The sequence below is a fragment of the Epinephelus moara genome, chromosome 10 (genome assembly GCF_006386435.1).
Source record: "Epinephelus moara isolate mb chromosome 10, YSFRI_EMoa_1.0, whole genome shotgun sequence".
Taxonomy (NCBI): domain Eukaryota; kingdom Metazoa; phylum Chordata; class Actinopteri; order Perciformes; family Serranidae; genus Epinephelus; species Epinephelus moara.
The window spans coordinates 31,153,771-31,179,959 of record NC_065515.1 but is presented as its reverse complement, the minus strand read 5'-3'; the positions used below and the strand labels follow the sequence as shown (position 1 = coordinate 31,179,959).

The 26,189-nt window shown below is 40.5% G+C and overlaps 2 protein-coding genes across 3 annotated transcripts in view; one reads left to right on the top strand and one right to left on the bottom strand.

The window, feature by feature from the left end:
• The first annotated feature begins 6,573 nt into the window (after positions 1 to 6,573).
• On the top strand, positions 6,574 to 18,548 carry LOC126396429 (nuclear receptor subfamily 2 group F member 6-like). Of its 2 annotated transcripts, XM_050054494.1 has the most exons (6): positions 6,575 to 7,641; positions 7,821 to 8,446; positions 10,777 to 10,871; positions 14,410 to 14,744; positions 14,998 to 15,244; positions 16,004 to 18,548. In XM_050054494.1, the coding sequence occupies exons 2-6, from the start codon at positions 8,178 to 8,180 to the stop codon at positions 16,276 to 16,278; spliced, it is 1,221 nt and encodes a 406-aa protein (XP_049910451.1). In that variant the 5' UTR covers positions 6,575 to 7,641; positions 7,821 to 8,177; the 3' UTR covers positions 16,279 to 18,548. The 2 variants fall into 2 exon arrangements, with proteins under 2 accessions (XP_049910452.1, XP_049910451.1); XM_050054495.1 differs by having other exon boundaries at positions 6,574 to 8,446; positions 14,413 to 14,744.
• A 1,979-nt stretch (positions 18,549 to 20,527) lies between these two features.
• si:ch73-61d6.3 (occludin) overlaps positions 20,528 to 26,189 on the bottom strand; it is a 19,818-nt gene continuing 14,156 nt past the window's right edge. Inside the window, exons 6-9 of the mRNA XM_050055353.1 lie at positions 24,000 to 24,218; positions 23,194 to 23,365; positions 22,271 to 22,312; positions 20,528 to 22,000 (exon numbers count right to left, since the gene is read on the bottom strand). Of these exons, the coding sequence (XP_049911310.1) occupies positions 21,902 to 22,000; positions 22,271 to 22,312; positions 23,194 to 23,365; positions 24,000 to 24,218 (532 nt within the window). The 3' untranslated portion in view covers positions 20,528 to 21,901. The remainder of the gene's footprint in view (positions 22,001 to 22,270; positions 22,313 to 23,193; positions 23,366 to 23,999; positions 24,219 to 26,189) is intronic.

Here is a 26,189-nt window from a genome sequence, read left to right as displayed (position 1 = left end):
TAAGTGTGGTCCATTCGCAAACTTTATAACTAAAAAAACTTTTCACTACTCTCCATCGACGAACTACTAACACTCTGCTGTTTCCTCCTCCTTCTTCCTTCCTCCCGCTGTCTTCGTTGGTTCATTTATACACGCGAAACGCGTTCTCTGGCTGGCTGGATTGTCCGCTTGGTCTGCCGTACATATGATGATACGCAAGATGGCGACCTCGCCAAAGCAAGGCCCTTGCTATATATATATATATAAAAGCATAATTATAAGGCCACGAAAACTAAACAAATTTTATTTTATAGCGATTATACACTTGTATAAACATATTAATCGGTAGAATATTCAGATTCAGATTCAGATTGACAATAAACCATACCAAATATTACACACTGGCCCTTTAAAGGCACATTTCATATATTCAACTGTTATAAGGGGGACGGGACTTTGGAGGGAGGCGGGAGTTGTGGATGTTCAAATATTTTCTAAGTGCTGTGTGAAATGCAAGAAAGGTAAGAGTTGTTTTCTCTGGGCTCCATGCAGCTTTCTACTCTTTGCTAACCTGTTTTCCAAACTGTCTGTGACATTGAAAGTGACACACACACAAAAATAAAAAAATAAAACCCACACAGAAAGCCATACTTATCTGCTGTGTATTCAGCTCTGGTCTACTGGCAGTGGGAGAGGAGTCTCTAGCCTATTTTTAGTGGGTTTACCCGTGATTAAATAACCCACATACACACTGGAAAAGGGGGATGATTAACGTGTTGAATCTAATTTGTTCACTCCATACACAAACAGACATGGAAAAAATACCGGTTGCTGGTGAACATGTTTTCTAGAGCCTGGCTTGTTGTTTCCCCCTGCCTCCAGTCTTTATGCAAAGGCAGGCTATTTGCCTCCTGGTTCTAGATCCACTTGCCTTCATACACACACATGAGAGTGGTTGTCTTCTCATCTAACTCTCAGTAAGAACAATAATCATGAATAATCATATTTACCAAAATGTGGAAATATTCTTAAAGTGAGCTATATCTTCATCTGTAAGAAACAGGTACAAGACTTGTACCAACATACATACATACACCAACATAACTGGTATTTCCAAAGAGTGTAGATCCTTTATGTAACGTTGAAGGTATTGAAAAATAAAACAGGAATATCATTGACATCAGAGTATAAATGGCTGAGCAGCTGAAAGCCATTTTTTACACTCAGTTTAATATAAGCAACATTCACTAATGTATCGTATCTTAACAGCAGACACGTGGAGAAAAAAGCTCCACTGGTGTTACAGTAAACATTTCTATTGACTCCTCTACAAACAAAGGGTTGATAGCTTGTTCACAGTGAACACGAGATAGCTGATTTGAATGACAACAACACACACCAAATGGGAAGTTTCCCACCATCTCCAGCAGGTCCTGGGCGGGGAGGAGGGCAAATATTGATTGGACTCTGCGTGTTGCTCTGGAGTCACCCCAGCAGATGTTTTTCTTTGGCAGGTTCCACTGCCCTGTGTATTTTAAATTGCTCCGTCATTCGCTCGAGGTCAAAGGCCCGAGAACGCAGAGAGTGTTGTGAGAAAGGAGAGAGAGAAATAGAGAGGGGGGGGGATTTTTCCTCTGGCCTCTGGGCCAAAGGGCAGCAGAGGCTAATGAGGAAGGAGCAGGGAGTCATGTGCGCTTGCTTGTTCACCCAGAGTTACTCCTCAGAGTTAAAGTTTAACCCTAGTTTTCACATTCCTCTGCACTTCAGCTAATGCAGTTAACACACTCCCAGACCAATAATCAGGCCATCAAATGCTGAGAATCACCCAAATTGTTTCAAACCAAGGTCACACTTTGTAAAGATATGAAAAAAAAGAAAAAGTAAAAATAGCAATGGCTGTGGACTTCTACTAATTATATTGGCTGTATGATTCTGTCATTTATGAACACATTATCTAAAACAAAAAATGCATAAAGAAGTGAGCTGTTGCAGCAGTTTCATTTCATATAATGTTAAGTTTGCACGCAATATTGCGATGAACTATCACAAGTGTCATCTGTTCAGGTCAGGAGATTATAGAAGCAGAAATGTGAATCTTTGCAAAAGAGGCGCAGCTCCTGCAGCCTACAGGGCTTAACCTGGTTGAACCTGTACATATCATCAAAGTATGTCTATGTGTGCATGTGTGTCGTGTGTGTTTGCGCGCGCGCGCGTGTGTGTGTGTGTGTGTGTGTGTGTGTGTGTGCGATGTTCAGGTGAGAGTGCTGCAGGTTTGTCTGCTTCACTCTGGTGGCTCTGGACTCCTGACTGTGTTGAGAATGCACAGGCTCCGCCACAGTCGACTTCACGCTGAGAGCAGCTGCATTCCTGACCTGCAGTTCAAAGAGCACGGAACACACACACACACACACACACACACGCACACACACTCACACACAGAAAACTCTCAGATATACAGTGTAAGGCATATGTGTGCACAAGGGCACATGCAGGCTCCACTTCAGAGATACAAAACACATTTCAATGCACAGTGACACTTCTAGAACTGCTACTGCTGTGCACAAACAAACATACATTAAATGTACTGTCTGTTTGCACACGCAGGAAAACAGAAGCTTCGAACATGGACACTCCGGTTTTAACTTCACACACCAATGTTGCAGAGACTCCAGGCAACAAAAATGTGTAGTCAAAATGTTCAATTGTCCAACTTCTTTCGTCCACACTGCACTTATCTGTGTTGTCTGCTTTATTATGACAAACTCATCACACCATTTCATTTTTCTAATAGACATGATCACACTTATCATTTGCTATCATTGTGTTGCTTCTTTTAAATTGTATTTTTCTATTTCTGTTTTTCTAAATGTTTCATTGACATCTCAAAGCTTCAGAAGTTAAGACAGCCCTGTTTTCACTCTCACTGTGTCAGAGGTTTTGTTTACACGATCCAAAGATTAAATGAACTCATGAACTTTGGAGCACACGCACAACAACAAGCCAAAGTTTACACAAAATTGTTGAAAATCTGCATTCCACAGGGAGCAGCATTTACAAAAGACGATATACAAGCTAGCTTGATATTTCCGTAAAAATTTCTTGTTCATTGGATATTTTTGTACAGGCTTCGCTTTTAATGAGTCTGTTTAAAAACATCAGTTTATTTGAACCCTAAAGGAGTTTCCTCTGCAACATTTCACTGATCCAGTCTTGTGGATTTGGTTTTCATGGTGTGATTGGTCACATGATATGAATGAACTCACTGGAGGTTTGCCAAACACAGAAATAAAACTGTCACCAAGTCGCAGTTTTGTTATTGAACCAAGGTTAAACATACAGTATACTGTTGTGCCAGTGCTCATATCCATTTATATGAAAGAATTATAAAATTATATCAACGTATATTCAAAGATGTAAAACAGATGATATAAAAGATACAGTACTGTATTTTGAGATCGGAATAGAATTTAAAAAATGGGCAAATATAGAAAGAATAAGAAAAAATAATTACAATAAATAAAAACTGACAAAATAAATGAGTATATTTAAATAAAAGAGACATAAAATAAAACTAAGAATAGAGATGTAATTCTGACAAGTCAGTCTGGGGACATTAATTTCTTGTCTTTATCGTCCCTCTTAGTCTTCTTAAACTTTCTTAACCTCTTCTGTTTCTCATTAACTCATTAAATTAAAATAATTTCCATAATTTACAGTGTATATGTTTAAGCTAAAACTCAGGAACTTCTATGTGCAAGGTGACAAGTTTTATATTACATTAAAATACATTTTACAATAAAGGAGCAGCACAAATACCATTTGATTTTAGTCTGTAGCAACTCACAGTGACACTGACAAACTTATGTCTACAAATGCAACATGTTTCTGTGGTTAAGTGTCCCTGTGAAAGAAACACTAGACATTTTATTATCCTCGAAGGCTTATATTCCCCTTGTCAGAAAGGTGTTCATTGTCTCTCATTCGACAGCGCTTTGAAAAAAACAACAACGGATGACAGACTTCAAGTTTTAAGCATATTTCACAACTTGAAATCTTCACAGGTTTCTGAGTGAAATATCAAACACTATCCCACATGGTCTGACCTCTGCTAATGCTCACACACAGAGGCTTAAAGGACAGCACTAATTCAACTTACAGCAGCTTAGCTCGGCCCCGATAACCTCTTAACCAAACAAAAGGCCTATCCATGCACAATGAGTCTCGCTGTGACGGATGTGGGTTAAAGTTACCTTATGCTCACATTTAAAAAAAGGCAGCGGACAGAAAATTGCATAAGAGAAATCCTTCCCCTTCTTGCAAGCCTCCCTTTTTTTTAACCAACTTTGCCTCTTTGCTACTTTGACATTCAAACATCTTCTGAGAGACAAAATATGCCTTTGAAAGAACACAAGGCCAAAATGTTTTGTCATTCTGGGGGAATTCCTGTAAAACCATGTGATGAGCAAACACTTTTTGGTACATAGAGGTTCTTTTAACTCGGCGTGCTTGGAAGTGAATACCTCCTCTGTGGGTTTCTTTTTTTTTCCTCCTGCTTTTGGAGGCTGTTATTGGAAACCTTGGTTGAAGGCCCTGATTGTTTATTTTGTCCTCCCTTCACATGACAATGCTGTTGGCATGACAGACAAAGCAGGGCAGAAATTCTCAGGGCAAAAACTCAGGAGCACTGCCAACTGCCAAGACGATCAATGAGTGACTCTGCAAATTATAGTTAGGTCTGTAAAACAGGAGCAGTCTGTGCATTTAGCAAGACCTTTGTTAGAGTTAGCCTATCTTAAAGGAGCAGTTCACCAATTTTACATATGGAGATCAGAGGAGAAGTACTACACACTGCCTCTTAAACAAAATACATCTATATACCACTAATCTGTCTCAGCAAATATGTATGCAGTGATGCAAGGATTAAGTGTATCTCATTGGTTTTCTTACCATTTCCACATAGCGACTGAAGCATGATGAAACATTTTTGTGGTTGCAGGAATCAGGATGTGAACCTCTGGACTTGGCTGCCACTGTCAAAGTCCTGCACGTTGTACACCCATCATCCACCACAAGCACCTCCCTGTGACTTTTGTGCACTTCAGAAACATGGCGCCTCTTTTTCAGGAAAAAAAAATCCAGGAAACAATTACATTTCCCATCAAAATGTAAGTGGGGAAATAAACTATATAAAAGTATATAACTATAAGGGCTGGATCATGCTGGAAAGAGTTTTTATGATGTGTCACAGGAAATCAAAACTGTTTGTGATGAAGTTAGAGAATAATTGGTAACTAAAAAAGGTAACTATTTTTACATGTTTTTGTGTTTAAGTGTCAAATGGATACAACAATCTATGAAACTGGTCAAGTATTAAATGAGAGGGCTGCAGACAGCAGACGTGAAACATGGCTCCAGTGTAACCACTTGGTTCGTACCCTTAATGTACGTCCACTAAAAGCACTTGTATTATTTTGTTAAAGAGTAAGATCCATTTTGTTTAATCAGAACCAGCCCTGACATGGCCATTGCCAAAGCCACCAAACTCCATGAATACACAGTAATTTTATCATCGTAAAACACACTTCGTTCAAAGTCGACAGGCACAAAATAAAACTCACAGAAACCATCTTGATTCCAACAATCACCAACTCTGGTTTGGCTGAAATTAAACCCTTAATTCGCCCAGCTGAATGTGTAAATGTGCTGGCTCTATACATGCTGAAATTACTGTTTATTTAGATGGAGTCTGGTGGCTTTAATTTCTGGTTAATTGCAACTTTGTGGTGGGAGGTGAACTCTGATCTCCTCCATGAAAGTTGGGTGTGCTACACCAACACCACCACGTACTTTCCACCTCACTGCATATAGGGCACACTGCTACACTTCCTGAGTTGGCTCTGAACATTGGTGTTTGATGTAAAGTTTGAAATGTAGAAACATCCAGTTCCTATGGTTGTAAAACATGGATTAATGTCAGAATATCTCAGCTTTTCTTTACTGATTTTGACATTTCCTGTTTTAATCCGACTCGCAGGTGCAACAACTTTTATGGGGACACAACTCTATTTCAGAATGTGGACGTAAACATGGTCAATACTATACAGGATGCAGCAGTTGAGCGGGATCTCTGACATCCTTCACACAGACCTGTGAGTGTGTGCAGCAGGTGTGAAAAGGAGCCAGCGGCGTATCATGTAACCTTTTGACAAGTTGCTCAACAACAACAAGCCCTCCCTGTTATTATTATTGGGTCAACAAAGTCAGAGGAATTCTTTGGGATTAGAGTGAAGTGGAGAACATGAGTGTGTGTGCCATGCGTTCGCTGTGTGTCGACCCGAGGCCGCCCTCTTTGTCTCATGGCAGTGTTGGGGTTAACTCCCCCTTTGCTCCCAGGCTGGCCCGGGGTCAGGGGGGAAACAGGCCGCCAGTCAGGCAGCCAGGCATTCTTTCTATGTGTGTGTGTGTGTGTGTGTGTGTGTGTGTGTGTGTGTGTGTGTGTGTGTGTGTGTGTGAGCAGCCCACTCTGTGCTCTTTGACTCCGCTGGCCTTATAAGGCATCCAGTGCCATGGCAACGGCAGGGCTTGAATAGCAGTGTCAAATCCCTCAGCACACAGACACACGCTCACTCTCCCTAAAGGAGGGAGCGAGGCAGAGACACAGAGAGGGGATTGAGAGGAGCAGGAGAGGAGGCTATCTCTGGGCTGCTCTCCACTGCAACGTCTGGCTTTCACTAAAAGGTCTATGACCGTGTTTTTCCTGCGCTTGTTTGCCTAATTTATTCCTGCCGGGGCCAGCAGAAAGAAAGGGAGGAAAAGAAGAAGAAGGAGAAAAAAAAGGACGGGCAGAATAGTAAAGAGTGCAACAGTACACCCTGACTCGCTGACTGGGAATGCAGAGAGGTTCTGGCCTCTGGTTGTTACTGCTGGATGGACAAGCACTGACAAAACAAGAGACAACACTTTGTGGAGCTTTGAGAGAGGAGGAGATTTCTCAACTCTGCTTTTTTGTTTTGGCTCTTTTTTTTCTCCGTGACATTTGAGCCTCTGACACTACAGACTCTGAAGAGCTGGAAGAGCCACAAGACAACATTTCACAGGAGAGGACATCTTATTTGCCTAACTTTGTTGCTGCAGAGATTATTCCATTAGTAAAAGGAGTGTATTGTCTTAACACTTCTTATTTCACTGGATCTTTCTGGCTATTTATCGGGCACAGGGGTGATCCTGAGCCAAAAGCTGAAGTAGCCCTGTGGTCATCTCCTCTCTGAATGCCAAAGAAATAAAACCAAAATTCTCCATGAGTCTTTTTTTCTTTTGGGACATATGACTGAGCATTTCCAGAGCAAAAATATTATCTCAATTCTCCTCTTCATCACAGTCACCTCTGCTTCTATAACAGCCTCGACAAGTCAAGAGTGAGTCTGGACTAGAACTGCCTCAGATCAGCAGATAACACCTCTGCACGGCAGGAACTGGTTGGACTCGTTTAGAAGTTGGAGGAGAGGGCAGGGCAGTTTAACCCTGCCTGAAGGAGAGCTGTGTTTTATTTTCCTCCCACTTGCTTGTCCTTTTGGGAGAAAGTCAAGCGCTGAGAGAGGGGCAGAGCTTTTTTTTCATTTGGAGAGCGACTGTTTTGTTCCTTGTCACTATGCTTGAGGATAGGTGAGTTTCTTTTTAACGTCTGCCAGTTGGGGGGGGAGACGGAACGAGAAAGTGGGAGGGAGGGAGGGAGAAAGAAAGAAAGAGGGAGTCAAAGTGTAATTTATTGTTTCCAGTGAAAAGAGCAAGGCTGCACCCTTTTCTCCTGCTTGAACTCTGAACCATGCAATGTGTGTCTGAAGTTTTCTCAGAGCTCGGGAGCCATTGATCGGAGGTCAGGGCAAAGAACACGAGGGTGAAAGACAAGAACAGTAAGAGCAGAGGGATTAAGGAAGGGCGAGAGAGAAAACAGCACTGGGAGGGACCTTCAGGTCATTACAACCAGACGGCAAAGGGGAGAAAGGTCAACACGAGAGAGTTCGGGACAGCTTTTTGTCCCAATTCTTGATCTTCTTGGACAAAAACTGCCTTTTAAACAAACCTGGAGCCACTGTTTTCTTGTCTGAAAACACTTTTTAGACTTTGAGGGGAAGTTGAAAGCTGGGGGACAGGGCGGGTCTGTGTATGATCCACTCACGGGGCTGTGTGTCTCAGAGAATATGGCCATGGTGAGCGGGGGATGGGGCAACCCCAACGGGGACACTAATGGACTGGGGGAGAAGGCTTACCTGAGGAGGGAGGAAGAGGACGGCTCACCTCATGCTGGGAGCAGCGATGTGGACGTCGGGGACGAGGACAAAGCCTGCGTGGTGGACTGTGTGGTGTGCGGGGACAAGTCCAGCGGGAAGCACTACGGCGTGTTCACCTGCGAGGGCTGCAAGAGCTTCTTTAAGAGGAGCATCAGGCGAAACCTGAACTACTCTTGCAGGTAAGGACTGCTGGAAAATTCAGAGTGATGTCATATCTTTCTTAGAGTTTAAACAGTGCATTTATTTTGCTCGTTATTCTTGTTGGACTTAAATGTCTTTTTTGGTGAAACTAAACTTTAAATTTTACTCTACAGTTAATAAATGATGTGTAACACACTGTGACATAGTTGTAATTGTTTATTAATGTATTTGTCAACAGATATAACTCCTCCTGAGGCTCCTTTAAGTGGAGGTTGGTGTAAAATCAGATAATGAGTATAGTAATACACAGTTATAATAATCTAAGATATGTTTTAATAAGCAAAGTTCCAATTTTTGACACATACTGTACATTAATTACACTTCAAATGTCCTTTTATCTGTGTAAAAACTACATTATAGAGTGTAATAAACCATTAAGTAAATGTTTATATAGTGCTTATAAGTGTGGTGAGGGTACCATAAAGTGTTACTGTCTCTTTTTTAAGGCATTATATAGTCGTTCACATTCATGAAAAGACGCAGCAGATTAGTCCATTTCTCACTCCAGAGTGATATGTTACAACCTTGGGTATTTCTTACAAACAGCCTTAGGGAGAAAGAAAAAAAAGAAAAGAAAAGAAATGAAAGCCCTGAAGGTCAGTCATGTGAGGATGGATTGCTTCAGAAGGTCAACATTCCCATTATTCTTCACCACAGGAACACTATGTTGCAACTCAATTCTCCGCTCTTACTAAGACGACTCCCGGCCTCTGAATGTAGTTATTTCTTCCACATAATAATGTGCTAATGCTGAATGGAAGATGTCTTTTCAGTCAGTTCGTCACCTCCAGGACTAAAAAGGGCTCTCTGTGAAATGTTGGCAGACCTCATCCTGCTGTAAAAGGCAATGCAAGGGTGTGTAAGGCCGATGATTTACAAAGGTCACACAGCCTTGATAGCTTTTCACCCACACTAGCTCACACAGTTTACTCACCATAGGGGTCAGTGACTGGGAGTGAAAAATGGCTCTGGATTCTTTGACTCTGAACGACCCACCCAACCCCAGCGACACACCACCATGACCTTTGCCACACTTTATATAAACATAACTACTGAACAATATTTATTTATATTTTATTTATTTTATTTTATTTATAACATTAAGTAAAATAGAATAAAGGGAACGTGTTGCTCTTCAGAGGAGGATGGCTAGAAGGAGTGCATGTTGGCACAATGGCATCCTGCCTCACATCTGTCTGCTGCAGATGCACTATCCTTGCCTGATATCAGACAGAATTGTGAACATGTTACACTGCGTTTCCAGTCAACTTAAATTCAGTAAAATGGGTGGATTCAAAAGTGTGGACCCAGGCAGGCACTATCCTCAACCTGGACGTGTAACTAGTATAAATAAGTTTATTAGTATAATATTGTAGCATTAAATACAAAGTATTCAATTCAATTTAATTTATAAAGCCAAATATCACAAATCACAATTTGTCCTGAGAAGTGCAATAGATGTCTTGTGTACAGTAATCCATATGACAAAATGATAGATAAAGTATAGTTAATATAACATTATAATGTTTCTAATATCAATATATTAATCATATAATTTTTTTGTACATGGACAGGATTTCATATAATACCAGCCTATACTATAGGCCCTACCAGCGGTGTAATATTAATTGCAATTGGACACCTCAGCGGTTTGGGACATATACAAGCAATATTCATAAATTGTTTTGTTTTGTTTAGTTCCTATATTAAATCCATGTGCAAGAAAAATGGTTTAGTCTCCATTTTGTTTGCCAAGTCCTAACTTGACAATAATCATAGCCATTAATGCAAAAAATAAACAAAATAAAATAAAATAAAATCCAACATTTCCTAAGTTTGCTGCAGCACTTCAAACATTTTTATGTCCTGCCCCATCCAGGTTGTGATTGGTCAGTTCAAGAAAAGTGACATTTAGGAGTGCTTCTGTCTTACCGCTTAAGCTGCAGAACCTCCAACAGTTGAACTGGTATCACTGGGATAACTGGGCTCTCTGCTGCCGGTACCTCCAGACTCAGTCAATCACACAGCGCTTGCTTCATTAAATATGTATATGTTGCGTTGAGTCTCACCTGCCCATTTGTCAACGTGGATATCTCTTGGTGCTCCTGATGGCCAGTCCGACTCTGAGTGACGGGAGGAGAAAGAGAAGGAGGGAAATGAGGAAGACAAAGATGTGAATGCAAACTTATTTTCCCTACCTCAAAGTTTTTTAAGTGTTTGTAGCTATTAGGAAATTAACCGTGAATATATGTTGGCAAATATCTGTTGCTCTTCTCACACAGTTTCATCTTTTGTTCCCTTTCTGCAGATCAAATCGAGAATGCCAAATCGACCAGCATCACCGCAACCAGTGCCAGTACTGTCGTCTGAAGAAATGTTTCCGTGTAGGAATGCGCAAAGAAGGTATCAAAGCTTCTCACTTCTGTGCACAACGGGTTAAAGGTGTTTTTTAGGTTTAGTAGAAACATGAGTGAGTTTCTCGCTGCAAGGAAAAATGTAAGGCTAAACCTCCTCATAGAAACACCTGAGGTTATTGTTGTGGCCTACTTTTAGGTTTCACAGTGGTAGAAGATTCTTTAGGGTACTTGAAGCAGCACGAGTTGCCATTTTTATCTTTACAATGGATTCAGTGACTTTGTGTGCTCGACTCTGTAGTTACCCTTAACTCTAAGGACCATTTTAGCGTCTTTCAGCTCCATGTTTTGGCTTTACAACTTTCTCATTATTCATGTCTCCACAAGCAACATGCAGAGGTTTTCAATAACACCAAAGAAAGTCCAGATACCACCACCAACAGCAGACGGACAAAATAAACGACTAGCTGGTGAACACAGTGAAGTGTTTAGCTGCTAAAGAATGAGATCTTTCCCTCGGGAGTTGGTTGAGACCAAAAGCACAGTTAGAAGAGAGTGAATTCTGGACTCACCTCAAACAAGCACGTGTGTAAATAAGTAAACACTTGCCAACACATTTGTCATATCAACTTAAAATGTGATAATTCTGTATGTCAGTGTTTGTTTACAGCTTGACTTGCTGCCCCCTAGTGGCAAAATAGTCTGATGCAGTCTGAGTAAAAGTAAAAAAAGTAGAAACTGTGAATAAACTCCTATAAAAGTATCTCCACTAAAAATTGTATTTATGGAAAGTCAGCAAACATAAGCATTGCAGAATAATACATATTTTTACTGATGGAATGTGTAAGCAGCATTTTAATGTTGTATCTAGTTGAGAAGGAGCTTGTTTTATCTATTTTGTATACTGTTGATAGTTTCGTCTTCATTAATTTATCATATTTTATAATGTAATCATATACAGTATGTATTATTATATGTATTATTATATAACACTGCATCTTGATCTTCAGAGTAACTGCAGCTGTCAAATAAATGCAGTGAAGTGTCAAAAATGAATACAAGAAAAGTGGAATAGATGAATAAAGTAGCATAATGTGGAAGTCAAACAAAGTACAAATACCTCAACATTGTATTTAAGTACAGTAACTTACCTACTTGAATAAATGTTCGTAGTCACTTTCCAGCGCTGAGGTTTATACCAGTAATATCCGATTCGTGTACACCCTGCAGCAAAGCACAAATACCCAGAGAGGCACATACAAATACATAAACATCAGAAATGTGTAATCCACAGAGAAAACGCTGACTTTGACAGAAACAGCCACTGACATTTACCAGTGATCCAAGCACAATATTTATACTGTCAACCAAAGCATGTTTTCACCTCAGAGCTCGACTCCCTGCAACTGTTGAGCTTCAGGGAGGAGGAAACAGCCATGTTTGATTTGCATAACAGAAAAAACAACAAGTTGACAAGTTCACTCTGTCAAACCCCACTGAGACGTCTGTGTCTCTGTGTATGTATGTGTCTATATATATCCATTTAATTACAGTTCTAATTTGCTTAGTTTCTGCAAGCTTGATTAGTAGTAAGAAGAGATGATTCGCGTCTCCCCTGGTGTAATTATTTTTCATTCCAGCAATCCTACCCTCATTATCACATCACAAACTACTTCAGAAGCTTCTCTGATTGTATTCTAGTTGCCTGTAAAAGTGCTTGTATTTCAGTCTGTGTCAGTGGACACCGCGGGCCGCTGTCCTATACATAATGTGCACTGAGGTGACAGTGTGCCAGGGGTTATATTGAGCCTGGTTATTAATGAACCATGCAGACCGCGGCCCGTGACGCAGGTTGCTCTGTTTCCACATTACGTGGAAAAATCTGTTTCACCTTTAACACAGTCAGGGAAGCAAGTGCTACTTTAAGTGAGATTTTAGTAACTATAGTATATTTACTACAATTTTAATCAGCCAGCTGTGTTCATTAAAGTTTGGTGCAGGGAGGACAGCTGTGCATTAACCTCAGACAGAGCGCTCACAGAATATAATCACTAAGTACCATAATAATGTCAAGCAGTCTAATTATTTAACTGCAATCAGTGTCTCATGATTATATTGTTTAAATGAAAACAATATCATACTATTAATAGCTATTTGTAAGAGTGATTCTGTTAAAGGTTCACTCAGGGATATATTTTAACATCTTAATTTTAGATATGCTGGTATAGTGCATCACATATGCTGTCCATAGAAAACCATTAAGTTAATATTTTTCAGATAAACTGGAGGAGAAAATTCATTTATGGGTCAAGAAATTTTTTCTGCATGTTAAGATACATAAATCATTTAAAACCAGAGTTGTGGACTCAAGTCATATGACTTGGACTCGAGTCAGCCTCAAGTTACAATTCTGATGACTTTAGACGTGACGAAATTTAACAAAGACTTATAACTTGGGACACCCAGTAGCTAGGTAGGTAGAGCAGGCGTCCCATGTACAAAGGCAATGTCCTTGCTGCAGTGGCCACAGATTCGATTCCAGCCTGCAGCCCTTTGCTGTAAATCAAATCAAAGGCTTACAAAAGCCACACAAAAAAAAACTTTAAAATGACTTGCAACTCCACTTGTCTTTAACACCAGTGACTCGTGACTTCACTTGGACTTGAGTCTTGATACCTTCCGTGAAGCCCAAAGATTAAAAATTATGTTACTTGAAAAGTGTGCCATGAATCAATCAATTTCTCTCAATTTCATGTATACACTAACATCAACACTTTTCATTTTTAGAAATTTGACATTAGTTTCCCAAAATTCACCTTGTCTGAACCAATCCGACTGCATACAATCAAGTCGCAGGAGAGAACCAAGAAGACCTAATGTTGTTAGTGAGCGCCAGTTTGAAAAAATTATACCAAATATACTTTGGTTGGCGTAAAACCACACAGTGGTAAACAGTAAATTAATTGCAAAATGTGCAGATGGAAAACTGCGGATGGAGATGCAAGAACTTGTTTTAACAAATAAATCATTTTAAAAACATTAATGAATTTTGTAAATTTATATATCATCACTCTGTTGTTAAAATGTGTTACATTTGGTGAAGAGCTTGTTAAGGACTAGAAACTTAAACTTTAGGACTTGGAACTTGACTCGTGACGTAACTGCAAAGACTTGAGACTAACCTGCGACTTGCAAAACAATGACTTGATCCCACCTCTCTTAAAAACCCACTGGATTATTGTTCACAGAAAGCTGTAAACAAAGTTTATTGGGGTGGTTTTCACAGAGCAGCAACATTATGTTCTATAAATGTTTAAATGATGGGAAAACACTTACAACTCTAAATCCATTTTCCACAACCTTCAAATCCCAATTCAAACTTGAAGATGTGATTAACTGAGTACTTGAATCAAAAGAGAACCACAAAACACTTCAGAGAAGAGGGCTTGTTGCTCAGACAACATATAGCTCCACCAAGGCTCCACAATCCAATAATAATGTAATATTTTCTTTTAATAATAATAAAAGATGTTAAGTCCTTGAATCTGATATTTATCGTGTTGTCTCTCTTCCCTCTCTTTCTGCAGCAGTCCAGAGGGGCCGAATCCCTCCATCTCACTCAGGTATCAGCCCCAACTCCCTGGCAGGTGGGGTTGGAGGTGCAGGGCCAGGTCACATTGGGGCGGACTACTTCAACGGGCAGCCAGTGTCGGAGCTCATCTCCCAGCTCCTCCGGGCTGAGCCATACCCCAGCAGCCGCTACGGGACCCCTTACAGTCAGGCACAGATGCAGGCATCTGCGAGCGGAGCCCCCGTCATGGGCATCGACAGCATCTGTGAGCTGGCCGCCCGACTCCTCTTCAGCACCATCGAGTGGGCAAGAAACATCCCGTACTTCCCAGAGCTGCCAGTCTCAGAGCAGGTGAGTCAAGACACACCTGTTGACTTATTACTTTCTCTCCTTTGTTTTTCTTTTATTGGTTTTCTGTGCTTATTATTATTTTTAAGGATTTTTTTGGGGCATTTTACACCTTTATCAGACTGAAATGGGCAGAGAGAGGAGTATGACATGCCTCAAAGATCCCCATGCTAGAACTGAACCCTGGAGGACTTGGCCCTATCCCAAATCCTTACTCTAATAAGCGACCCTTTCTTATTCCCAATCAACCCCACAGGTAGCGCTGCTGAGGCTGAGCTGGAGCGAGCTCTTCATCCTGAACGCAGCTCAGTCCGCTCTGCCTCTACACATGGCTCCTCTGCTGGCAGCTGCCGGGTTCCACTCATCTCCCATGTCTGCCGAGCGCGTGGTGTCCTTCATGGACCAGGTCAGGGTTTTCCAGGACCAGGTGGACAAGCTGAACAGGCTGCAGGTGGACACAGCCGAGTACAGCTGCCTCAAAGCCATTGCACTCTTTTCACCAGGTAAGCGAGGCCATCTGAGTGATTGAAGCTGCTGTAACTGGATGTCTTTGCTGTAAACTGATCCCAGGTGTCTTTATAGAAAAAACAAAACTGTCTGTATGAGGTATTGCGCAGGGTTCAGGTTTCTGGGCCAGCAAGACATAAAATCCCCACCAGCACCAGAGATCCTTTGATTTGACCAAATGTAACCTCTGACCTCGCTGAAGGGGGACAAACAAAGACAGCATTTCTTTTAAATGAAAAAGCTGATGTATGCTAATTCACTTTCTTGCTTAGAGTCATCTGAGAAGGTCGATACCACTTCTAACTCCATTGAATATGAAGCTACAGCCAGGAGATGTTAGCTTAGCTTAGCATAAAGACTGTAAACAGAAGGAAACAGCAAACCTGGCTCTGTACAAAGATGACAACATCTACCTACCAGCACCTCTAAAGCTCAAAATAATTAGCACGTTACATCTTGTTTGTGTAATCAAAGTCTAAGAGAGTTATGTGACTATTTCTTGGGCAAGTGCAGACTTCTTTTGAGCTCCCGGTGGGAAGATTTTGTTATCTTTGTACAGAGCCAGGCCAGCTATTCCTCTGTTCCCAGTTGTTGTACTAAGCTAAGCTAACTCACTGCTGGCTATATATTTATATTTATTATACAGATATGAGGGTAGGATCTTCTCTGCAAGAAAGCAAATAAGCATATAAAGTAGTATAGCCACAAGTATAAAAAATCAAATAGTAATAACCCTGTGCATCTCTGCCTCACAGATGCATGTGGTCTGACAGACCCAGCCCACGTGGAGTCCCTGCAGGAGAAGGCCCAGGTGGCCCTAACGGAGTACGAGAGGTTGCAGTACCCCAACCAGCCCCAGCGCTTCGGCCGCTTACTGCTGCGCCTCCCAGCTCTGCGCGCCGTGCCAGCCAACCTCATCTCCCAGCTCTTCTTCATGCGGCTGGTGGGCAAGACACCCATCGAGACGTTGATCCGAGACATGCAGCTGTCAGGGAGCTCCATCAGTTGGCCCTACGTACCAGGACAGTGAAACCCGTTGACTCCAGAGTGAGACAGACTGAGATCAGACTGGGAGGAATCAGAGCTCACAAAGATTACATACAAAGTACAAACTGAATGTTTTCAACACAAACCGGGATCCATGATTGTTTAAGGTTCTTGTTTGTGAATGTAGAGGTCAGCTTTTTCCCACATTAGCTCTGTAAAGTTTGGTGGGTGTCACACCAAAGCTGCTTTCAGGGAAACAAAATGTGTAATTGTCTTTATATGTGTGTGTGTGTGTGTGTGTGTGTGTGTGTTTGCAGCACTTGTCAGTTTGGCTCTGACCTTCGTCTGATCTCTCTCCGTCTCACTCTGGACAAAAACACAGGGCTCTAATTAAAATGCAGACTCTAACATGAGGCCATGTGCCTGTACTACCTCCTCCCATATCACCCCTAATGTGACTCAGTTTGAACCCAGGCTGTGTGTGTGTGTGTGTGTGTGTTCTCCCTCTGCTTTGTTTTTGAAAATAAAGCCATAGCAGTGCCATCTTTACAGGCAGAGCTTTATATCTGGGACATGTCGTGCAGATCAGTCGTGTCAAGTTTGTTATGTGGGCTGAAATATCAGACTTTGTTACCAAATGTATTTGTGAAGACTGCAGTGTGTCACCTTGTACAGCATGAAAATGAAAAAGAGGCATGGGCATTGTATATTGTACTATATGAAGCACTACAAGACATATTTTGTGTGTTATGTACTTAAAGGAATAGTTAAACATTTTGGGTAATTCGCTTATTTGCTTTCTCGCAGAGTTAGATGAAAAGATTGATCGCACTTATATGTCTGTACAGTGAATATGAAGCTACAGCTAGTAGCTGGTTAGCTTAGCTTAGCATAAAAACTGGAAACAGGGGAAACAAGTAGCCTGGCTGTGGCTGAAAAGAATAAAATCAGCCTGCCAGCACACCTAAACTCATTAACATATGTTGCCACCTCCGTTTAATCTGTACAAAAACTTTACTGCAAAAACCTGTTTTCTGGGGTACGTGCTAGACTACTTTCTGGAGTCTCCACTGGTTGCAAAAGTCAGCCGAATATCCCACTAAAAAAACAGCAATTTGACTTTTTTTACACGTAATTTTCAACAAATTAATACAACTTTTTAATTAGTGAGTTTTAAAAGTGCTAGTAGGCAGATTTTGTAACCTTTGGACAGAGACAAGTTAGCCGTTTCCCCAATTTCCAGTCTTTATGCTAAGCTAAGCTAACCAGCTGTTGGGTCCAGCTCCATTTTTACTGTACAATAGGTAAAAAAGTGAATAACCAAATTCCATAAAATGTTGAGCTGCTCCTTTAATATATAGTATATTACACAGTCATGTTCTTGCAGTAGTAATCGACAGGAAGTGGAGGTGAACGTACTGAAACACACCCTGGCTCCTCAGACAGTCACATCCCTGTCAGACATTGTTACCTCATGTTTTATACATCAAAGACAAAGATTGTATATCCATGCGCTAAAGATAAATATAAAGGGATCAAAGTATCTTTATCACAAAAACCATAAACACTAATGTTCCCCTATAGACGTGTCTGTCCATCGGACTTTGGCCAAAATATATTTGAAAATGTTTTGAAATGTGATGTTTAATGTAAGTTTGATATCTAATTTACAGAAACACTGAGTTAAGTGACCCTTCTGACTTATCTCTGCAAACAGGAGACTCTTTCCTTTGCTTTTATAAAGGTAGAGGTAGTTCATTTAATTTCTTTTTCACATTTGTCTCCTTTAAAAAAAAAAAAGATATCTGTGTGAAAGCACAGCCTGAAGTGGGCAGAGGTCACTCTCAGATAATTATTATGCTTATGCAAGGTACTCCACGTGTTGTAAGTATTGTAAAGGTTATGGTGTTTGTTGGTACTGAGATAAAGGGTACGAAGTAGTCACATTCGTGAGTGTTATTGCCATGAAATTCAGCTCAATGTGACAAATGTTTTTCTTGCCAAATTACCTGACTGAAAGAAAAGACCATGTGGGGGACAAACGTGTTTTTCGGTATGACTTTTTTTTTGTATTATTCATAAAGAAAAGGCAACAGTCATCTCTGATGCTGTCAGACAACTTCATCTACAGCTCTTCGTGCTGTCCTTGAATCACTTTGTGTCATTTGTTGGAATATAGTGATTTGACTGTTTAGCTTTACTCTGAAAAGACGCATGTTTCGATGACCATGCCAAAACTTAAAAATGCAAAAGACGTTCAAATGGCTGACTGGTTATTTTTTTGCATTACTAGAAATAAAAGTATGCACATTCCTTCTCTGGATGACTTGAGTATGTGAGGCATTAAAACACTGCAAACATCTATAAAACTCATAAACACTTTGCTAGTAATTTAAAGTTCCCGATTGAAGCTGAGGTCAATAATTGCCTATTTAATTAGTCATAAGAAGCAAAAAATGTCAGATATTTCTGGGCTCCAGCTTCATATCGTGAGGACGTTCTGCTTTACAGTGTTTAATATCACTTTAAATTAAACAGGTTTCTGTTTTGCACTGTTTATCGGACAAAACGATATTTGAAGATGTCGCCTTTTTAACTAATGGTGACATTTTATAGACAAAATTATTAATAAATTAATTGCAAAAAATACTGATACTACTGATAATGAAAATTATCATTAGTTACAGCTCTGTTTTTGATATTAGACATACACATTTGCATTAAACTTGCAAATTTGCCTCAAGGGGCTTTACAAGCAGCACAGCACATGACACCCTCTGTCCATGCCATCCTGATTAGATAAAGAAAAACAAAAAAAACTTTTAACAGTGAAAAAATTGAAGAAACTTATGTAACAGGAACAGGTAGGATCCCTTTCCCAGGATGGACAGGTGTGCAAGAGATTTTGTGTGTACAGGATGACAAAATTATAGACAGAATGTAAACATATACTAGGAAGAATGGATCCGGGACGATGTCAAGTAACTTGTTGCCAAACAGATAGAGCCTGAGCCACACCACCGCCGCTCAACCATGTAACCTGGAAAGATGACACTACACAAACACATGAGAGGCAAAACTGAAGCACATCATTCACACAGATAAGAGAATAAAACAAACACAGTGAGGGAGAGAGAAAGAGGCAGTGGGAGAGGCTGAAGCTCCTGGAGAATAGAGATCCAGATCCAAACATCTGGAATGAGTTATGAACAGTCAGGGGAGAGAAAGGTCCCAGGACGGGCGGTGGTCCAGCACAGAGAAGCCTGAGTGAAGAGAGGACAAGAAGGAGAAACTGAGGGGAGAGAGAGTGAGAGGCAAACAGCTGTGCCTGTGGAACACACACAAACAGAGGGTCACAGAGACACAGTGGTTTATAGAGTTAACAGTTTTCTAATCAGCTGGACAAACATGGTCTACAGCAGTGGTTCCCAACTGGTCCAGCCACGGAGTCCAAATTTCTCTTTAGTCATTAGTTTAAGGTCCACACAGTTAAATATATTCAGCGTCATACTTGCATTTGGCCATGTCTCTGTCAGGTAGGTGTCCATTAGTCACTGACTCTACAGCAAGAAACAGCTCTTCAAAATAAAAGCTCTGTGCCAGAAATTCACTATACTTCAAAATAAAGCATATTTTTTTACAAACTTGACAGGTTCGCAAGTCACTTGCGGTCCATTCACAATGAACCCACAACCCACTTTTGGACCACAACCCACCACTTGGGAACCAATTGAGATCGACCCACTGGATGTTGATAATGATAACAAAGGAAACAGAGGCACTACACACAGCTGAAAAGATATAGATTGCAGATGATGGTGAAACAGCTACAGGAAGATCTATGACATGTAATTTAAGTATGAAATATTTTATTCAGCTTTCTCTTTATAAATTTTAGTTGGTAGAGGCAGTCTAAGAGTTATACCGTGACTGTTCTGTATCATTTCAGCAGTTTATAAAGTATGACATTTCACAAGTGTTTTGTTTAGTAACTGCAAAAACAGCATACAGTGACAATTAAAAGCACATTTTGTATACAATCAGTGTGTTATGTGGAATTGGGACACAGCAAATACTGGTGCTGAACAGCTTCAGGTAAAGAGTTTTTAAAGTAAAATACCAAAAGAGGGCAGTAGCTACTCACACTGAGCTGACTGTGACTGGATCAACAGTGTTTCCTGAAGTCATCCTGCTCTCCCTGGTGGACACTCCCTGCAGATGCACAAAGCTGCAGATATCTGCAAATCAGCTGGGTCAGCAAAACATAGAATAAGTAATAAGAGACAGACTAGTTTTAAGAGAATTAGAGATGTTTATTATTATTGAACTCAATACTTTTTTAGACATCATACTTTATGGAAGTAACCAGTTACAAAAAATGGTCTTATAATAGCATCAAAGAAAATAAATTCATACAAAAATAAATGGCTCGCAAACGGTTTGTAAAATAACAACAATGTTCTTCATAAAAATACAAATGCATGACAAATCAAAAGGGTGTCTGAACAATTTCATAACGTACACTAGATCTTAACACTTTGCACATGAAGTGGATTAATACAAAAATTAGCAGATGATCATTTTTCATTGGCAAAGAATCAGATGTAGAGATGAGCGTAGCTTATAGACAGTGACAGAAACAAGTGTTTTCCAGTTTGTTGAGGAGCGTGCGTGATAAAAATATAAAAATAGTCTGGATGTTTTTACTCATTTGCATAGCTTAGCACATTTTGGATGATTACAAAACAAGCCACTAAGGGTCTTTAGTATGTACAAATAACAGATAAGGTCATCACAAATGCTAGGATATCTGCTGAATCTAAGAGACAGATACTGTAAATTTGTTCTTGGTATGTAGCATCAACAGGATTTATTAAAAGTATTTACACAACAACAATGCCACATGTATCTTACTGGCCAGTTTGTCTCCTTTTTGGTCTCTGCATCTATGACAACCAGTATAAACATCTTGGTTTAGACAAAAGCCAGTAAACACATGTTCCCGGCAGGGAGCAGTTCACTTCACCGCCGCTGAAGTTAGTCACGAACACTGACGCAAAAGATGAGAAAAGCACAACTAAAGTTCATTTGTGACAGAGATAATGTCATGCCAAGGGTTAAAGAAACTGCATACTGAACAATCCCAGCAAGCGGTCTCACCCATTACTACCTGCTCTACAATACTGTTCCACCACTTATCTGTGGAGATAAAACAAAGAAAAGTTGGAGAACAAACAGCCACAAAAACTGAGCATAGTGTTATCACAGGTGACTGAAGGTCGGGTGACTTTCACATAAGTACGCTCCAAACCACTCCCTCTGATCCTCATGGTGACTGAACACTGCAAACAATGAGCTGACTCTTGAGAGAAAAGGCAGTGTTTGCTGTGGAAGTGGCTACAGCTGAGCGCCCTGCTTCCATTTTCTTCCAATTTATACATAGCTGATCAAAGTAAAGGAAAACACAAGATCATTATTTTTAACATATCCCTATATGTGTGTGTGTGTGTTTGTGAGCGTATCCAGTGCGTGCTGGTTCTGTACAGGTAACTTTGGTCTCGACATGTCACAGTCTTTGTGGTATTTTGGAGTGTATCTTGGCCTGTTTGTCCGTGAGTGTTTGCTGTGTGGACCCCAGAGCTGAGCGCCAGGACTCAGTGGGTTCATCAGTGGGTCTTGTCGTAGTCCTTCACCATGCGTTTGATGTGGAACAGTTTGTGTCTCAGCCTGCGACACTCTTTCTTCTTGGACTGGTAGTCTGATGTCTACACAGCAGAGAGAGCACATGATGAGTCATTTAGTAATATGAAACAGTATTACACGTATGAGTTATTTAATAAACTGGGAAACAGGGAACAGGGAAAATGTTAGCTCATCAGTTTAAAAAAAGTATTAAAAGCTCTAAGATAGAGCTGCGCAAGCTTTATGTGCAATAGAATACCAAGAACAATAAATGAGGTGACAATTTGTAGCTGGATGTTATGAACTTATGCTGCCACAAACAACTGCAAGATATATTTTTAATGAAGTCTTACCTGCTTCAGATCCTTCAGCTGATTATACTCCTCTGCTACAGCCTGTGAAAAATGGGGAAAAAGCATATGTTGTGATTGTGTCTCACACACAAACTGAACTTTGAAGCAAACTTGTTTTCTCCTGTTTTAAATCTGTTTTTCTGTGTATTCAAGACTTCAATAATCAGGGATTTTAGTCTTTGTGTGTCTATCTGAGTCTTCGCTGCCATAATGAATTCTGCCAGGTGGGAGGAAACAGAGAAACCGAAATATATTTCAACAATAACCCCCCACACAAAGTCAAATATGTTGCATATGAGGTTGAACTAATCAGCGCAGTGACTCAAAAGGTGTGTTCAAATGTTAAAAGATATGAGAGCATGTAACTTCCTGAAACAATTTGTAAAACTTCAGCACATTACACGATATCTGCTGCCTGATTGTGAACTGTCAAGGTGGCAAATTTGCATTCAGACTAATTAGCACTGCAAGGTTTACATTTTTATTACTCAACAACAATTAATAACCTTTTTGTCTTTATTTTTAATGCAGGAGTTCTTGCTTGGAAGCCCCAGAGCACTGAAAGGTGGGTGGCTCAAGAAAACTTAAAAAATTAGGTGTGTTTTACACATTAGGAAATGTTTTTTGGCAGAATTGTTTTGCAGCAAAATCAGTGTTTATTGGGAAATTTCTACATATATGATCAGTGCTGTTAAGAATAAATACTTCATTATATTATTGTGATTCCAAGTGAGGCTCTCCCTTGTTGGTACGCTACACAAGAATATATTTTCCTTATTTATGTGGCGTATTTATTTATCTCTATTCAACGTTCGAGTTACAGTACCAAGGGATGATCTTTCCTATTGCAATCCTCATTTGTAATTTAGGCTTATATATATCTTTCTCTTGAGTTTAGGAGGTGATCACTGTGTGTATCTGACCTGGTATTTGGCAGAGGTCTCATCCAGTGTGTCCAGCTGCCGGCTGAGTTTGTTCAACTGGTCGTTAATGTCGTCCATTTCAGCACAAAGACGCTTGTATTCCCTAAGGTCAGCATCAAACTCTCTCTTGTAGTCGTGACGCTGAGCATCAGATGTAATATCTGGGTATGCACTGGAGGATGAGAAGGAGGGACGAGGTGATGAGAGGGATCAGCATCACAGATACTAGACTTTCAATGTTCCTGCACAAGAATAACATGCTTTACAACCCTCAACCTGAGGTTATCAGCTTTACTACTAAGCCACAGGAACACAGTGCACAGGTCAAGGAGGTATACTGTAAGTGGTTTCAATTATGGTGTGTTAGTCTGGACGAATCAAACCACAGCCAAACGTCTTTCTCAATAACTACATTGACTCCAATGTTTTGTACCTTTGGCCCAATTTTCTCATTACTTCTGAGTACAGCCCATGTGAACTGGCATGCCTCAGAGGATTAACTACTCTCCTGGACAGAGTGAAGTATATACAGACTGAAGCCTTTTCCATGATTTGCTGTTTAAGCATTTGTTTATCTGCTGCTCTATACTTCTGTCCAAAAGATATTCTAGCTGCATTTTTCCTGTAAATCATGTCACTCTCATGTGAGCTTCATTTTCTGAGCTTACAGTTGTTCATTGAAATAAAAAAAAATGTAGGTCTGTTCCTCAGGGAGTGACTGCATTTTGTGTTATTAGATAAAGACATTTCCATCTTTAATCCAGATAATGTATGACCTACACAGAGATACAATAGTACATGCTCACCTCTCCCACTCTTCTCCATCGAGTTCATTCCCTGTTTCTCCTCCTGTGGTGTACTCTGTCTCATACTGAGACTCATCCAGCTCGGGGTTACGTCTGCGTCTCTTGCCCCTGTTGGCAGAGGGTTTGCGGCCCCCACCGGTCCCCTCTGAAGGGCTGGAGCTGGTTCTTCCACCATGGGAGAAGGCTTCTGATGGTCTGCTGGTGGTCCTCTCTGAGTACCTGCAGGACAACAGCATAAACATGAAAAAATCTGTCTGGCTGGCTTTCACTGGAGCCACTACAGAAATTGATAATAATGAGAAAGTCTTGCTTACGGGAGCAGCATTAGGGCTGCAATTAGGTTGGATAAATAGTCAAATAAAACCTTAAAGAGGTGACTAAAAGCAGAATGTGTGTTTGGGTTTTGTAAGGTTTAAGCCACAAAGGTTTCAGCAGTGGAGGTGACACAATGAAGTCAGAGGTACTTCAGCTCCCAAAAAAGCTAAATATTCTGCATCTTTGCACATTTATACATACACATGCTGTATTATTAATGCATAAACCTTACTAAAATATTTCTCCATCCCCAGTAGAAACACTATGCCCTTAACCATGTAATAAAACTCAAGCTAAAAGAACACCATGACCCAAATAACAGCAAGAACATAAAGGACGGTCTAATGTGAGACGGTGTCTAAAGAAAACAAATATTAACTGATATGGCCCAGACAGATGCCATATGGAGGAAGGTAAACACTCTGGACCTCTAATGACTATTGTTGCTCACACCCTATAATTTGAATCTGTGCCATGTGGAGGGCCCTCAGTGACCAGGCAGCAGGTACAGCAATAAAGGGAAGGAGGAAACATGCTCAATTTTGTAGGTTTGTAGGGATTTGCAGAGGAATCCAAATCCAGCGGTGCAGATATTACAAGTTCTTCCAAAAAGGCTGCAGTGTGTCAACAACAGAGCACTCTGACATTCTTCTGCTTATGAAAACGGCAGCTATGTTTACTCTGTGAGATAGGAAATCATCAAAATAATAATATTCTGTACTTAGAACAGAATCTAAATCCCGCTACGTAAAATTTGATTATTTTGTCCTAGTGTCCGTGAACATTAACAGTGCAGTCCACCTTAATCAGGTCAGTCAGAGAATACCTCTGAGCCAGGCTTAAAGGTGCTGAGATGTTAAGAAATTGTGAAGAGCAGGTACTTTTCATCACACACACAAACACTACAGTCTTGAGGACTTTAATACAAACAAAAACAAGGTGCTTGAGAAATCATTTCTAGCTTTGAAGTAAAGCAAATGCATCTGTTCACAAACATCCAGCCTTTTCCCTTCCCCGGAGATTTCAATGAATATGAAAAAAAAAACCAAGGCAACGTTAATCCAACAAGGGCTCAAAGGTCACACACACAGAGCTCATTTTGTGGGCAGGGCAATATGTTTTCATGGGCTTTAAAACAGAGCAGTGATTAGATATTACTTGTGTGAGTCACATGTTTGGAGGTTCATTTTTTTTATGTGGAATCTTTGCTTTAAAGTTTATAGAATCAAATCTGTCCGATTGGAGAGACATTCACAGCTAAGCTGAAGTATTTCTTAAGGACACAGTAAAATAACAACTACATTTTACAAGCTCTAATTCTGCATTTTTGTGTCAGTTGGCCACTTACCTCTTGTTATGTGCCAAATATATATCAAAACAAATCACTAGGAGTATTTGAATCTTAAAACTCCTCTCTTTTCTTGTCCTGTGAAACATTAAAATATTTTTGACGACTCAGGGGTATTTATCCAATCAAATGGGATTTGGGGCAGCTGGCTCAACATACATAACCATGCTCTTTGGTCCTAGTGGTTTGCAGAGTGATACCATGGGTCAATGGGGCTGGGTATCCATTAATAAATTACGCCAGTGCAAATACTGTACTTGTATCCTTAAGGTGATACCGTTACCAATATCATATTTTATTCGATACCCATAATGTGAATGCAGTGGCATGTAGCCTTCAGCTATCAGGCTCCTCTCCTGTGGAATCATCTTCCTGTTGCGGTCCAGGAGGCAGACACCGTCTCCACATTTAAGACTAGACTTAAGACTTTCCTCTTTGATAAAGCTTATAGTTAGGGCTGGCTCAGGCTTGCCTGTACCAGCCCCTAGTTAGGCTGACTTAGGCCTAGTCTGCCAGAGGACCCCCTA